Genomic DNA, 13,912 nt, shown 5'->3' with positions numbered 1-13,912 from the left:
CTCCCCGCGCTCCTCCGCGGCCGCCGCCGGCGCCGCGCGTGCCCCCCGCCCGGCCCTAAGAGCCGCGCCCTCGCGCGCTCCCGGCGTCCGGACCAATCCCGGCTCTCGAGGCCGGCTGAGGTGTCGAGGATCCCGAGCCCCGCCCCGCTCCGAGCAGCGCGCTCCCGGTGCCGTACCGACGGGCACGCGCCAGGCACCAGCGCCCGCTCAGCGGCCCGGGGCTCGCACAATAACAAACCCCGCAGGCCGCGCGTCCGGGAGGACGTTCGAGGGGAAAGCAGCGCGCGCGGCCGAAGGGCAGCTCCGAGTGGCCCATCTGCGCCAAGCGGTGGCAGCCCAGAATCCTGCCCGCTGAAGAGAACTGGTGTACTTGGCGCGAGCGGTTGGCAGTAGGGTTCCGGATTCTCCGCAGATGCAGCCGGCCCTACGTGCTCTTGCTTGGATTGCCACCTGCGAGGGCGAGGAGAGGGAGGCCCCGTGGAGACAGCAGCACAGTCGCACCTCCACACACACCCCTTCTGCACGGCGGAGGGCAAGCCTCTAGGATCTCATATCCCTTCTGTTCCTGCTGCTGAAGAATCCCCCTTGGTGGTGACATAGTCACACACCTGCAGAAACCTGCAAGCAAATGACTACAGCGAGTGTCAATGAAAACACCAGACCGTGTAGTGGTAGTGAGGAGGGGTTTACTTGTGAGAATGTCACAAACGATCTCAGCCGTCCCCTCCCCGGGGAGTGAGAGGCAGGGGACAGGAAAGGTTGAGGAGTTCCACAGGTTCCCTCTGGAATGAAGTGGAGGTCAGATGGTAGCAGCCCAGGGCAGGTGGTTTGTATGGAGGACCCTGTAAGGGCCGCGGGATAGCCGGGCCTCCCAGCAGGCTAATGGGACCCCAGTGTCTTGGAAGGGAGGAGCTTCAGGGTGAAGTGTTCTCCAATGAAACTAACTGGTGTTGGGAAACATGGCCTCGTGGGACTGTGAGAAGAAGTGAGCGGGATCCTGGAGTGTGTGTGTGTGTGTGTGTGTGTGTGTGTGTGTGTGTGTGTGTGTGTGTTGTGTATAATCATGTGTGTGCAGGTACCTATAGAGGTCAGGGGACAACCTCAGGTGTTCCTTAGGTACTGTGTGTGTGTGTGTGTGTGTGTGTGTGTGTGTGTTGTGTATAATCATGTGTGTGCAGGTACCTATAGAGGTCAGGGGACAACCTCAGGTGTTCCTTAGGTACTGTGTGTGTGTGTGTGTGTGTGTGTGTGTGTGTGCACATGGAGGTGAGAAGTGTTGATATTAGACTCCTCTACTACTCTTTTACCTTTGTTTTTTGTTTGGTTTTGTTTTTTTGTTTTTTGAGACAGGGTTTCTCTGTGTTGCCCTGGCTGTCCTGGAACTTGTTCTGTAGACCAAACTGGCCTCAAACTCACAGAGATCCACCTGCCTCTGACTCCTGAGTGCTGGGGTTAAAGGCATGCACCACCATGGCCCAGTTTTTACCCTCTTTTTTCAAAAATTTATTTGTGTATTTTATGTATATGGGTGCTTTCTTTCTTTCTTTCTTTCTTTTGGTCTTTCGAGACAGGGTTTCTCTGTAGCTTTGGAGGCTGTCCTGGAACTCACTTTGTAGACCTGGCTGGCCTCGAACTCACAGAGATCCGCCTGCCTCCGCCTCCTGAGTGCTGGGATCAAAGGCGTGCGCCACTGACGCCCGATTGTATATGGGTGCTTTTGTCTGTATGTATGTCTGCACAATAGAAGAGGAAATCAGATCCCATCATAGATGTGAGCCACCATGTGAGTTCTGGGAATTGAACTCAGGACCTCTGGAAGAGCAGCCAGTGTCCTTGACTGCTGAGCCATCTCCCCAGCCCCTTACCCTTTTTTTGAGACAGAATCTCTCACTGAACTTGGTATTCATCATTTATATTAGACTGGTAGATCCTCAGGATCCCTGTCTGCCCTTCAGTGCTGGGGTTACAAACAGGCACTTTACTCACAGAGCTTCTCCCTAGCCCATCACCACCCCCTGACTTTCTCCTTTTTTTCCTGTGTGTGTGTGTGTGTGTGTGTGTGTGTGTGTGTGTGTGTGTAGACGTTGAGCCATCAGGGGGTGTCCCTCCCGCCCATCTAGTTATTGTCCTTGGACAGGTAGCCAATGTGGGAGGAGAGGACCTTGGGCAGAGGGTGCTGTGTTGGGATATGTGCCTTGGCTTGGGCCTTATGATGAACACACCCAAGTGTGAAAAGTATGAGGGAGGCCTAGGCACACAGTGGCCCTGGAATGGGTCCTGCAAAGTGGCCCTGTTTTTGAGAAGACAGCAAAGAAGACACTTAGGAGATTATTGAGCACTGATTGGGGGGGGGGGTCTCTTGCCTCCTCACATCCCTCAACCTCTGCCATCCTCCCCAGATCAAATACCTACTTTTCTCCTTCATGACATGAACAGCTTCCTCCTTACAGGTCTTTCCCCCCTCCCCCGTCCCTGTTTTCCCCAGAGTTCCCAGGGGGCTGTCCTAGGCTGCTACTTTCTCTACTGTGGTCTGTAAGACCCTAGTTCCTCAGGCTCTGTACCAGCCAGTAGTCTACCACATCCTTCATCTACAGCACCTCTCTCACCTAGCACTGCACCTGGGGCAGCCTCTTGTCCCCTACCCCTGAATGAATCTCCTTGACTCTCAGACTTGGCTGTTCTTCCTAGGAGCTTTCATTCCCATGTCCGCCCATGACACCAAAAAAACCTCCCTTCTCAGCCTGGGCCTACTGGCTCTCTGATAGTACAGTTACAGTGGGCTGTTGGTTGACAGAACCCCTAGAGGGCCAAGGTGGGGTTCCCTGGGCATCCAACAGAGCACAGGGGAGGTACACACACACACACACACACACACACACACACACACACACACACACGGTTGTGAGGCTAAGGAAACTGGCTTTTGAAGCACCTTCCATCAAGGATTCCTGCTTGCTTTTGGAGAACAATTTACATCCTGAGAGAAGTATGTCTAACAAGGTCTAACTGGCTGAACATGTGACTTTTCATCTCTTTGAAGAATATGAGGTAGCATGTAGTGGTACCAGTTCAATCAGGGTGCTATTCAAGGGACTGATGTGGGAGGATCTATGAACTTGGTTCCTAATGATACATGGAGTGTCTCTCAGTGGAGCACCCCTCAAGTGGAGCACCCTCACCTGGAGCACCCTCACGTGGAGGACCCCTCACTTGGAACACTCTCAACTGGATCACCTTTTAATTGAAATACAATTACCTGGAGCAACCCTCATGTGGAGCCCTCACATCTGGAGCATCCTCCTCACCTGGAGGATCCCTCATTTGGAAAACCCTCAACTGGATCACCTTTGCACTAAAAAACACTTAACTGGAGCACCTCTCACTGGAGCACTGGCAGGGGAGCACTCATTACCTGGAACACTTTTCACTTGGAGCACCCCTCTCTGGAGACATCCCTCATCGAAAACTACTCCCACCATCATCACCCTTACCTTGATGTCGAGCACAGAGGACAGTCTCCTGTCCAGGCTGCTAGGGTCCAGCTCTACAGTGATGGGGGACTCTGGAGGCCTAGGGCTGCTGGCACATTTGGCTCAGAGACAGACAGAGGGCTGAGGGAGCATCAGGGGATCACTGCCTGGCCTAGAATGATGACTCTATGTCTGCCCTAAACCTGACCACAGGAGCTCTTCAGGCGAGTCCTGTGAGGCTCTAGTGTGGAGAGGGTGCTGGGGAGACACATGGCTGGGTCAAATCTTCCCCAGGTCGTTCCCTTCACTGAACCCCTTCTGGGAAATGTGACTGGGCTCTAAGGAGGGAAGCCCTGAATATTTTAGCACAGTATTGGTGAGCAACACCATCAAGGACAAAGTGAGTCATCCTGGAGCTGGATGGGTACTTGGTGCCCTACTCCTCTCTACCCTCTTTCCCTTCCTCCCCCTCCTTTACTTACCCTGCACCCCTTCCCATTTTTCTTCTTTTCCCCACTGTAGCCCTGGGCCCTCCTTTTCCTCCAGCCCACCCCTGCCCAGAGTCAGAGGCTCAAGAGCACTGGAGAGAAGCAGGAGGGACAGGTGTCTTCTGACTGCCCAGATGACAGGGTGAGGGCACCAAGGCCTCTGCTCTGGTCTGGCCCGCCCCCTGTCAAGGCTGAGGATGACTCAGGGCCCAGCTGTCACCCAGGCAGCACGCGTCGCCTAGTGATGGCGGTCTCCCGGCAACGGTCGTCTCCTAGCAATGGGATATTTTCCCCTGGCCCTGGCTGGAGCCAGTGGCTATTTTTAGCTCAGCTTCAAATCAATCAGCAGCTGCATTTTGGGCTCCTCAGAAGATGCAAGGTGTTGCAGGGTGGGCTTCTCAGCAAATGAAAAGACACAGAGATAGAAACCTTAATGCCTGACCCCTTGAAGTGCTGGGCTGAAGGTGGGTGCAGCCGGATCCCATGGGAATGGGTGGGCGCCCGACACTGCTTGGGAACTGGCAGCTATGACTGTGTCCTGGATGAGGTCTCTGTGTTCAAGGGGCTGATGGCTGAGTCACCCTGAAGCTGCCAAGGTCCAGCTGGGTACGGTGATGGCTACCACTGGTGCACTTTACTGGGTCCCCTGATATTCACTGCCCATCAGTTGTAGGAAGTGTCTCCCTGGTTCACATCCAGCAGCCCCACCCATGCTCAGTCCTGGCTGTAAGGGTCCTGGTGTCACAGGCTTAGCTACATCTAGTCCCCACCTGGCTTCAAGTGAAATCTGAGATCTGTGAAGAGGGCAGTCTTTGGACAGGTGGGAGACGTGTCCTCCTTTTAAGGTTGTCTCACAAGATCGGGGAGAAACCTAAATGCATCCACTGCCTTCATCAGGTCTAGGGAGCTGATCCTGCCTTCTTTCCCATTTATTTGTATTTTGTGGCTGTCTTTGTTCGAAGTTCCGTGGTCCTGGGGCCATTGCCTCTCTAACCCCCATCAACTCTCCTTACTTGCATCTCTTCCCCAAATCGCCCCATTAGATGGCCTGCTCATTGTGAGTCAGCTGCATGTCTGCAATCAACTCTCCTGCTGAATGTTGGGGCTGCCTATCCTCTGCTCTGCTCAGGGACCAGCACATTGTGGATATACCATCAGTGTCCTCAACCTGCAAAGGCCTGTGTTACAGGGGACAGCCATGGCTGGAGGTGGTGACACTTGAAATAGCAGCTAAGGACTCTGCTGCCCCCACTGCGTCCTATGAGGCGCAGTACAAGGAGGCCCTGAGGAAGGCAGGGTAGAAAACAGGTCTTAAGATGGTTTCCAGCATGGACAACCCCTGTGATGGCTAATCTTGGTTGTCAACTTAGGAAGAGAGAACCTCAATTGAGGAATTTCCTCTGTTGATTGGCCTGTGGACATGTCTTTGAGGCATTTACCCATCTCTGAGCACCTCTCTTTAAACACACACACACACACACACACACACACACACACACACACACACACACACACGTAACAATAACAATAAAAGAAAAAGAGGCTTTTTTGTTTTTCCGGATAGGATTTCTCTGTGTATCCCTGCCTGTCCTGGAACTCACTCTGTAGACCAGGCTGGCCTCAAATTTAGAGATCTGCTTGAATTGGCATTTTCTTCATTGTTAATCGGTACAGGCAAACCCAGCACACTGGGGGAGGTGCTATTCTTGGGTAGGTGGGCAAGCCAGAGAGAGCAGGCCAATAAGCAGTGTTCCTCGATGAGTTCTACTTCAGTTCCTGTCTCCAGCTTCCTGTGTTCAGTTCCTGCCCTGGCTTCCTTCAATAATGGACTGAGACATGGAAGGATAAGCCAAATAAACTTTTTACTCCCCAAGTTTGTTTTGGTCAGTGTTTTACCATAGCAACAGAAAGTAACTAGAAAACCCTCTTTGGGTCAAAGGTTTTGATATGCTGTGTGCTGTTGGCTAAAGCTGAGCAAACAAGCAGTTTGGAGCAATCATCCTGGTCTCTATAGTCTTCTACAGGAGGCCACAAGCTTCCACGTACCCTTTCCCAACTTCTTGAAGCACACCTTTGTTTGATTTGAGTTCCTTTTGTGGTTTTTGTTCTGACTTGTGTGGGACTAGTGACTCATTTCTTAAGGTAAGGGCACTAAATTTTGAGACACTCAAGGAAACCCCCAAGCTGAGCATAAATAGCTAAGAGTTATCTGAGATTTGGGAAGTCCTCATTTATCCATTTGCTCGTTTTCCTCTGGGTATCTATCTATAAGCACCGATACCAGGTATGATGGATCCTGAGGCTTTCTGGGATCTATGCCCATGGGCATCAGAGTTCTGTAAGCTAATGATATTCAAATGTCCCTTTCCCTGACAGTTGTGAGAAGTGGCATCTGTCCTGCTCTTCTCCCACGGTGACAGAATCATTGTTATGTGGTTTAAAGATGAAGATGGGGAAGGACAAATCTCATATACAGATGCAGGTCAGATGAGAGTTTCTTTCAGACCAGGTTACCCCTTGGAGTCCCTCTTATTGCTAGGACTATAGTCATTTCTCCCAGAGGAAGCCATGGTGGGGAGCCCACTCCCTGAAACTGCCAGCTCATGCCCCACATCACCATTAGAGGGCGCCTGCACACTACTGTCTGCCTCAGAGGTCTGGGCTGAGGAGACTGCCAATGAATGAGCAAAGTGCCCTTGTAATCTCTTAGGCCTGGACATCCGTGACTGACCCCTGGACATCTGTGGTTGACCCCTGGACATCCGTGGTGGACCCAGGTGTCCTGTGTCCTTCTGTAAATGCTTTGGCATCTGCTATGCTTTCCTCAGGCTGTGTGATGTCTTTTAATTGAAATGATATTATTCTGATTTATATTTCATTTATTTTTTACTTGTATGTGTGTGTGCGTGCCCATGTGTGCACGCATGTGAGTGCATGTGCCTGTGGACACAAGAGTCATCTAATCCCCTGAAGCTGGAGTTACATGCTGCTGTAACCGTCTCAATGTGGGGGCTGGGAACACCCACTGCAAGCAAGCTCAGGTCCTCTGCAAGTAAAGTAACATGTTCTCAGCTGCTGAGCCATCTCTCCAGCCCATTCTATTTATTTATTTATTTATTTATTTATTTATTTATTTATTTATTTATTTATCCTGGATCTCACTCTGTAGACCAGGCTGGCCTCGAACTCACAGAGATCCTCCTGTCTCTGCCTCCTAAGTGCTGAGATTAAAGGCATGCGCCACCATACCTGGCTATTTATTACTTATTTTGTTTGTTGGTTTGAGACAGGTTTCTCTACATAGCCCTGGCTGTCATAGAACTCACTATGTAGACTAGGCTGGCTTCGAACTTGGAGATCCTCCTACCTCTGCCTCCTGAGTGCTGGGATTAAAGGTGTGTGCCATCACTGCCAGGCTTAAGACAAACTTTTATTTATTTATTTATTTATTTGAGCTGAGGATCGAACCCAGGGCCTTGCCCTTGCTAGGCAAGCACTCTACCACTCAGCTAAATCCCCAACCCCTTAAGACAAACTCTTAACTGTGAACTCCAATAGGGTAAAACATTAGTTACGTACTTCCAATATACAACAGCACAGAATGAACTGTCTCATTCCCAAAGAGAGGAGTGGACATGGCAGGTACAAAGCTAAGACCAAGACTAACAGAGCCAGCACCAAAGCCTGCACATTCATACTAACATCAGGGCTTAAGATGGAATCATCTGGGCTTCAACCTGTTAGAAATAAATCTAAGGCCGGGCAGTGGTGCTTCATGCCTTTGATCCCAGCACTCAGGAGGCAGAGGCAGGCAGATCTCTGAGTTTGAGGCCAGCGTGGTCTACAAAGCTAGTTCCAGGAAAGGCACAAAGCTACACAGAGAAATCCTGTCTGAAAAAAAAAAAAAAGACTAGGGGCTGGGGATTTAGCTCAGTGGTAGAGCGCTTGCCTAGCAAGCGCAAGACCCTGGGTTCGGTCCTCAGCTCTGACCAAAAAATAAATAAATAAAAAATAAAAATAAAAAAAAAAAATCTGAATTCCTTGCCATAACCATACTTTTATAATATTTGACAGAAAAGATTCACACTGAGTGTTTCTTACAGTACAGACACACCACCCATCAGGAAGGCTCTACTCACTTTCACCTTTGACTATTATAATTCCTTGTTTTGACCCCCTTGTCTGTGGCAAGGAGCCACCTGGGCCTCCTACTGGTCTGAGAGGGCCTTGGAGTCAAGGACAGGGTAATCAGTGTTCCCAAGCTCTTCCACAGGCTGACAGTAGAACCAACTACTCCCACCAGTGAGACCACTGGCTCTCATCTGTCCCTGAGTCCAGGCCCAGGACAACTGGAGGGTTTCAAAAGGAACCGGGAAGAGTCCTGGGGTTGGAGCAGAGATGCTCAGGGACTTCCCAAGGCTTCCTTTTGACTTCAGCCTCCTCTAACCTTCCTTCAGGCCTGAAGAAGCTCTTCTCTTTTGGGGGATTTCAGATTGACTCTAGCATGTTTTGTTTTTTGTTTGTTTGTTTTTTTCTTTTAAGAGGGTCTCATGTAGACCAAACTGGCCTTGAACTCACTATGTAGCCAAGGATGACTTGAACACCTGCTCTCCTTCCTCCAGTTCCTGACTGCTGGGATCACAGGCACGATACACTACAATCAGTTTAACATTAGTTAGAAGATAAAACCCAGGGCTTGATGCCTGAGTGGCAGGCACTGTGTAACCTAGCCCATCCCCAGGCCTCCTGGGCTATCTTTGAGATTCTGTTCCAGTTGATCTTGACTTTGCAGGGCCTGCACTGTGGCATCAGCAAGTACTTCCAGGCTTTGTTTTTTCTAATCTGTGGAGGCCAGACCAGGCAGGTCTCCAGAGTGCCTCCTTTTTTCATGGTATTCATTTAATGTGCAGGTGGGTCTGAAAAAGCATGATGCAGAAGGAGGCCCACCCTGGCCACACAGCTCCTTCCAGAGTTAGCCAGTGCTCTTCCTCTTCCCCAAACCCAAGGCTTGGCTTAGCTTCGTGACCCAGGCCCTACTCTAATCAGGACCGTCTGTACCCTCCGTTATGGGACGCAGGGACACAGAGGTTCTAATCTCCCTTCCCTGGAGTACCAGCAGCAGGGTCCCGGTGTTAAGATGTCGGCTTCCGACTGTCTACTGAGGTCCACTGAAGGCCAAGTGAAGTGAGCTTCCCTCCAGATTCCAGTCGACAGCGACCCTCACCCACCCACCCACCCACCCAAGTTTCCAGGATACTGGGGATCGCCAAATGGGGAGACAGGAACGCTATGCACTCCAAACCTACCCAGGACCGCGCTCCCGCCTTCAGCCCGCCCCGCCCCCAAGAGGGCTCTGCAATTGGCGGAAAGTTCTGGGGCTTGTGGCGATTGGTCCGAGAGCAAAAGCCCCGCCCCCATAGTCCGGAGCTCAGACCGGGCTGCGCCGAGGGGGTCGCCGGTGGTGGGGACGCGCCGGGCCGGGCGGCCGCGCCGCGGGCTGCTCACGCTGCAGCCCCGACCCTCCCGGGGCAGCAGCCCGAGGCCCCGGCGCGTCCCCGAGCCATGCCCGTCGCCGCGCTTCTCTGCGCGCTGTGCTGCGGCCTCCTGGCCGCATCTGCTCGTGCCGGCTATTCCGAGGACCGCTGCAGCTGGAGGGGCAGGTACGGTCCCCAGGAGGGACTACAGGGAGGGGTTTTTCATCTTGTGTTAGGTGTCTCCTTCCCACTGGGGACTGAGGATGCACAGACCTCAGTGACCTGTTCCACAGAGTGGACGCAGGTGTTGGTAGATGCGGGAAAGGGGGTGAGTCGACTAGGGGAACAAGGGCCACCCCGCCTGAGAACCACCGTCCTGTCCCCAGCGGCTTGACTCAGGAGCCCGGCAGCGTGGGGCAGCTGACCCTGGATTGTACCGAGGGCGCTATCGAGTGGCTGTACCCAGCCGGAGCGCTGCGCCTGACCCTGGGCAACCCCGATCCCGGCACGCGGCCCAGCATCGTCTGTTTGCGCCCAGCGCGGCCCTTCGCTGGTGCCCAGGTCTTCGCTGAACGGATGGGCGGCAACCTAGAGTTGCTACTGGCCGAGGGCCCAGACCTGGCTGGGGGACGCTGCATTCGATGGGGTCCCCGCGAGCGCCGGGCCCTTTTCCTGCAGGCCACACCACACCGCGACATCAGCCGCCGAGTTGCAGCCTTCCGTTTTGAGCTGCACGAGGACCAGCGTGCAGAAATGCCTCCCCAGGCCCAAGGTCTTGGTGTGGATGGTGAGTGACTAAACTGACTGAAGAGGTTGGTGTCGGGAAGTGACTCTCTAACCGGGCTTTGACACCTCACTGCACAGAAGGGTCCGTCTGTTGGAGAGCATAGTGGCTTCCAGGTCAGGGAGGTGGGTTGGGAGTGCTCCCTTCTTTCCCTCCTCCTCCTCCTCAGGGTTCGTTTTCGGGAAAGAGCAGGAGGGAGCAAATACAGAAGAGGCCAGCCTTGGGCCTCTGGTGTCTGGAGGGTTGGGGGAAGGGGTGGGCTGGGGCAGAATCAAAGCCTATGGCCAAAGCTGTCCAGGGCTCCCTGGCCTGGTGGTGACCTCCCTCCCCTCCCCCAGCCCAGCCAACAAAAGTCCAGTGTGCCTCTTGGTCACCATGGAGACGCCTGCCCTGCCTCCCTGCAGGGCACCGGGCCCAGTGCTTTGCTCTTCTGGAACTTGCAGCCTGACCCTGCAGGGGATGGGTCTCTGACCGGTCAGCCCTAGCTGGGGACCCCAGAACCAGAGTACACTGTCCTGCCGCCCTAGCTGGGCCTGGGAGGCAGCTCTGAGAGGTCACAGAATGTTCTTCGGTGTTGGCATGAGTTTACGAGATTGGGTGTGCAGGAATGTGTATGAGGGACTGAGGTGTCCATCAATAGACATGTGCCTGCAGGGTGCACCGTGACTTCTGGTGTCTTCAGGCTGTACAGTTGCTGGGAGAAGGGTTTAACCACCAGCTCTGGGGCCTTTTCCTGCTGGGAGGAGCCGTGGGCCTGTGCTCAGGGAATGCAGGCCTGGCTGATCACCTGCCTTGCATGCTAGGTGCCTGCAGGCCCTGCAGTGATGCTGAGCTCCTTCTGGCTGCATGCACCAGTGACTTTGGTGAGTATTCCTGTTGTGGGAGATCTTGGTGTCTGCCCCACATTCCCACATGCCCACCACTGTCCACCGTGTCTCTTCACAGTGGTCCGTGGGACCATCCATGGGGTCGCCCACGACATGGAGCTACAAGAATCAGTCATCACTGTGGTGGCCACCCGTGTCATCCGCCAGACACTGCCACTGTTCCAGGAAGAGGGCTTGGAGGGCCAGGGCCAGGCCTCCATTCGTACCCTGTTGCGCTGTGGTGTGCGTCCTGGCCCAGGCTCCTTCCTTTTCATGGGCTGGAGCCGATTTGGTGAAGCCTGGTTGGGGTGTGCTCCCCGCTTCCAAGAGTTCAGCCGTGTCTATACCGCTGCCCTTACAGCCCACCTCAACCCATGTGAGGTGGCACTGGACTAAGAGACCTTCCTCTGGGAATGGGGTACAGGGGAGGGTGGTAGGAGGGCGGGGGGAAGGTGTGGCTCCAGTGGCATCCTGGTACCCGCAGTGAGGAGATAGACTACTAAATGACCTGGGTCACACCAGCCACTGTAGACTTGGTCTTCTGTGACACACCCAGCTCTGCTCCTGCCTCACTTTACCTACTCTCCCTCTGCTGCCCTCCTAACCCTCCCTGGCCTGCCTGTCCTCTTGACCCAGCTGACCCGTGAGCCCATTTCCCTCTACCCCCGAGGTGCTCTTGGCTGAGAGAGGAAGTGCTGCAATTCTCAAGACTTGGGCTGATTGGGGTTCTTTAGGTGGCCTGGGGAGCAAGCAGACAGACATCACTTCCAGCTCTGAACGGGGTCTGTTAGGGAGGGGTGCTGTAGTCTGGCAGTGTGCCATTCCCTTCCGTGGTCGTTGTGAGCCATACAGTCATCCTTGGCCTGGTCCCGCCCTTGGGGAAGAATGGGCCCCTCTGTCCGGAGGTCCCTGCGACGTGCTGAGCATCCAGACATGGCAAAGAGCCTGCAGGGTGTGGGGTCTCCACGGCAGGATCCTGCTGGTTCGTTTCCGGCGGGAGAAGTGCACAATGGGGTCTCTAAGGACTGTTTCCCGCCACTGGCCCCATTGTTGCCATCCCTGCCTTCCTCCTGGGCCTCTTTATTTTGTAAAGGGCTAGTGAGACCCTGGACAGACAAAGCCTACAGCCTGAAGGCCCTTAAGTGAGGTATGCACTAGGTTTCTCAGGCCCCAGCCAAGCAGATTCCTGCCACCTCTGCTTCATGGCTTCTGAGAAACCATCAGCTCCAGTGCTGAGTGGAGTGGGAGTGGAGTTCCAGAAATGGCTTTCTATCCTCGCGTGCCCTCCCTTTAAGGCTTTCATCCATCATCAGTCCCAGAGGACTGACTATTCATTCTTTGGTAAGGAACAGGCTGGGCGAGGGACCAGACATATGGTTCCTTGCGCCGACTGTGCCAGTGAAGGTACCTTCTTGTGCCACACCCTACATAGGCCCTGGAATGGCTACCTTGGAATGTCTATAGGCAGATACTTAAATAACACCTGTGCATATGCTAGGGGTGGGCAGAGAGCATGCTCCTTTTACTTAGACTGCCTGCTTATGGAATGGGATGGGTGATGAGGGTAAGAGATCACTCCTGAAGAGCAGGTCACACCATTTTCTTCCACCCTCTGCCTCTGGACTGGCTCCCTGCTACTTGCTGTCATTTCCCCAAACTCCAGGAAGTGCTAAGGGCTTAGACCGGCACCTTTCCACCTGGGTGTGGGGAAGACTGGGCCAGTGGCCTCATGTTTGCACTAGGAAACAAGTGATGAGGCCCTAAAAGTGGCAGCAGACACAGCAAAGGGAATGGTGTGTGTGAGCAGGTGGACTGAAATCACAGGACCTAGCCTGGGAAAGCCTGTGTGGACCAGAGACACCTCCAAGTAGAGCCCTGGCAACTGAGGATCAGAGTGCTTTGTGTGGGTGCCAGTCAGGTGAAGTTGCCAGGGCTTCCTGGGTGCTCTAGGCGTGCGAATGCTGCCAGGAGCAGCAGATAAGAATAGCTGTGCCCAAGCAACCCTGTCTAGAATTTAGTGTGTGGGAGGGCCCCATTACAGTTCTGCTGGTGACAATTCGATTCTGAGCTGGGTGGAGTAGAGCCTCTTTCCACAGAATACACAAACTCTGCTGCCTTGGGACACCCGTCCTTCAGACTGTTTTGGAGGAAAACACTCTGCACCCGGGGGACAGGGTGGTGGTCTTGGGCATGCTCAATTTAGAAGTCAGCACCAGCTCTACGAGAGATAGCTGAGGAGCAGCAGGTCAGGACTGGACACAGACAAGGAGGACTTGACATTCATGGCCATTTAGCTTTAATGTAGGTGCTCGGGGTCCAGCAGATTGACTCAAGGCTCTGTCTGTTTACATGCAGGGCCTTACTAGGAGTCACTCAACCCTTTATTTTCGAAGGAAGGAGAGCTTCCGGGCTCCTGAGCTGTCTTTCACCCTAGGCTGGGCCAGCTGCCAGCACCCAGCCTCTCACATCCGGCCCCCTCCCTCCACACTCAAAAAAGAGCCAACATCTGTTTGTATCTGCCCGCCCCTCTCCTTCGACCCCAGAACACCCTCTATTTTCCGCCTAGTTGTCGTCGCTGTCGGAGGGACTGGAAGGACGTCCTCCGTGGTTGCTTCTGGGTGTTTGGGAGGCTTTCAGGAAGTCTTGGTCAGCAGAATACGCATGAGGAGAATCACTTCCAATTATAGTGGCCCTGGCTTTAACCTGGGACTGCGTGCCAGGAGCAGTATGGCCTCAGGGGGCTCCAGAGCTGAGATTCCGTATAGTTGTCTGCAGGGTGGACCCAGAGGCTAGCCGCTGTAGAACTTGGACCGTAGACCTACGAGGTGCA

At 53.8% G+C, this 13,912-nt stretch overlaps 1 protein-coding gene across 1 annotated transcript; it reads left to right on the top strand.

Annotated features, from left to right (window-relative positions):
• Window positions 1-9,372: 9,372 nt before the first annotated feature.
• On the top strand, window positions 9,373-11,547 carry Metrn (meteorin, glial cell differentiation regulator). Its single transcript, XM_036196737.1, has 4 exons — window positions 9,373-9,618; window positions 9,819-10,219; window positions 11,020-11,079; window positions 11,162-11,547. The coding sequence occupies exons 1-4, from the start codon at window positions 9,521-9,523 to the stop codon at window positions 11,476-11,478; spliced, it is 876 nt and encodes a 291-aa protein (XP_036052630.1). The 5' UTR covers window positions 9,373-9,520; the 3' UTR covers window positions 11,479-11,547.
• Window positions 11,548-13,912: the final 2,365 nt, after the last annotated feature.

The sequence above is a fragment of the Onychomys torridus genome, chromosome 8 (assembly GCF_903995425.1).
Source record: "Onychomys torridus chromosome 8, mOncTor1.1, whole genome shotgun sequence".
Classification (NCBI taxonomy): domain Eukaryota; kingdom Metazoa; phylum Chordata; class Mammalia; order Rodentia; family Cricetidae; genus Onychomys; species Onychomys torridus.
Note: the sequence above shows the minus strand (reverse complement) of the source record. Positions and strands in the feature narration are given on the sequence as shown.

Bases quoted from the DNA above. Each gene is read 5' to 3' on its own strand.
- Metrn (XM_036196737.1), top strand. From the start codon at position 9,521: ATGCCCGTCGCCGCGCTTCTCTGCGCGCTGTGCTGCGGCCTCCTGGCC. The intron at 10,220-11,019 runs GTGAGTGACTAA...CTTGCATGCTAG, and splicing joins CCAAGGTCTTGGTGTGGATG to GTGCCTGCAGGCCCTGCAGT. The intron at 11,080-11,161 runs GTGAGTATTCCT...GTCTCTTCACAG, and splicing joins TGCATGCACCAGTGACTTTG to TGGTCCGTGGGACCATCCAT.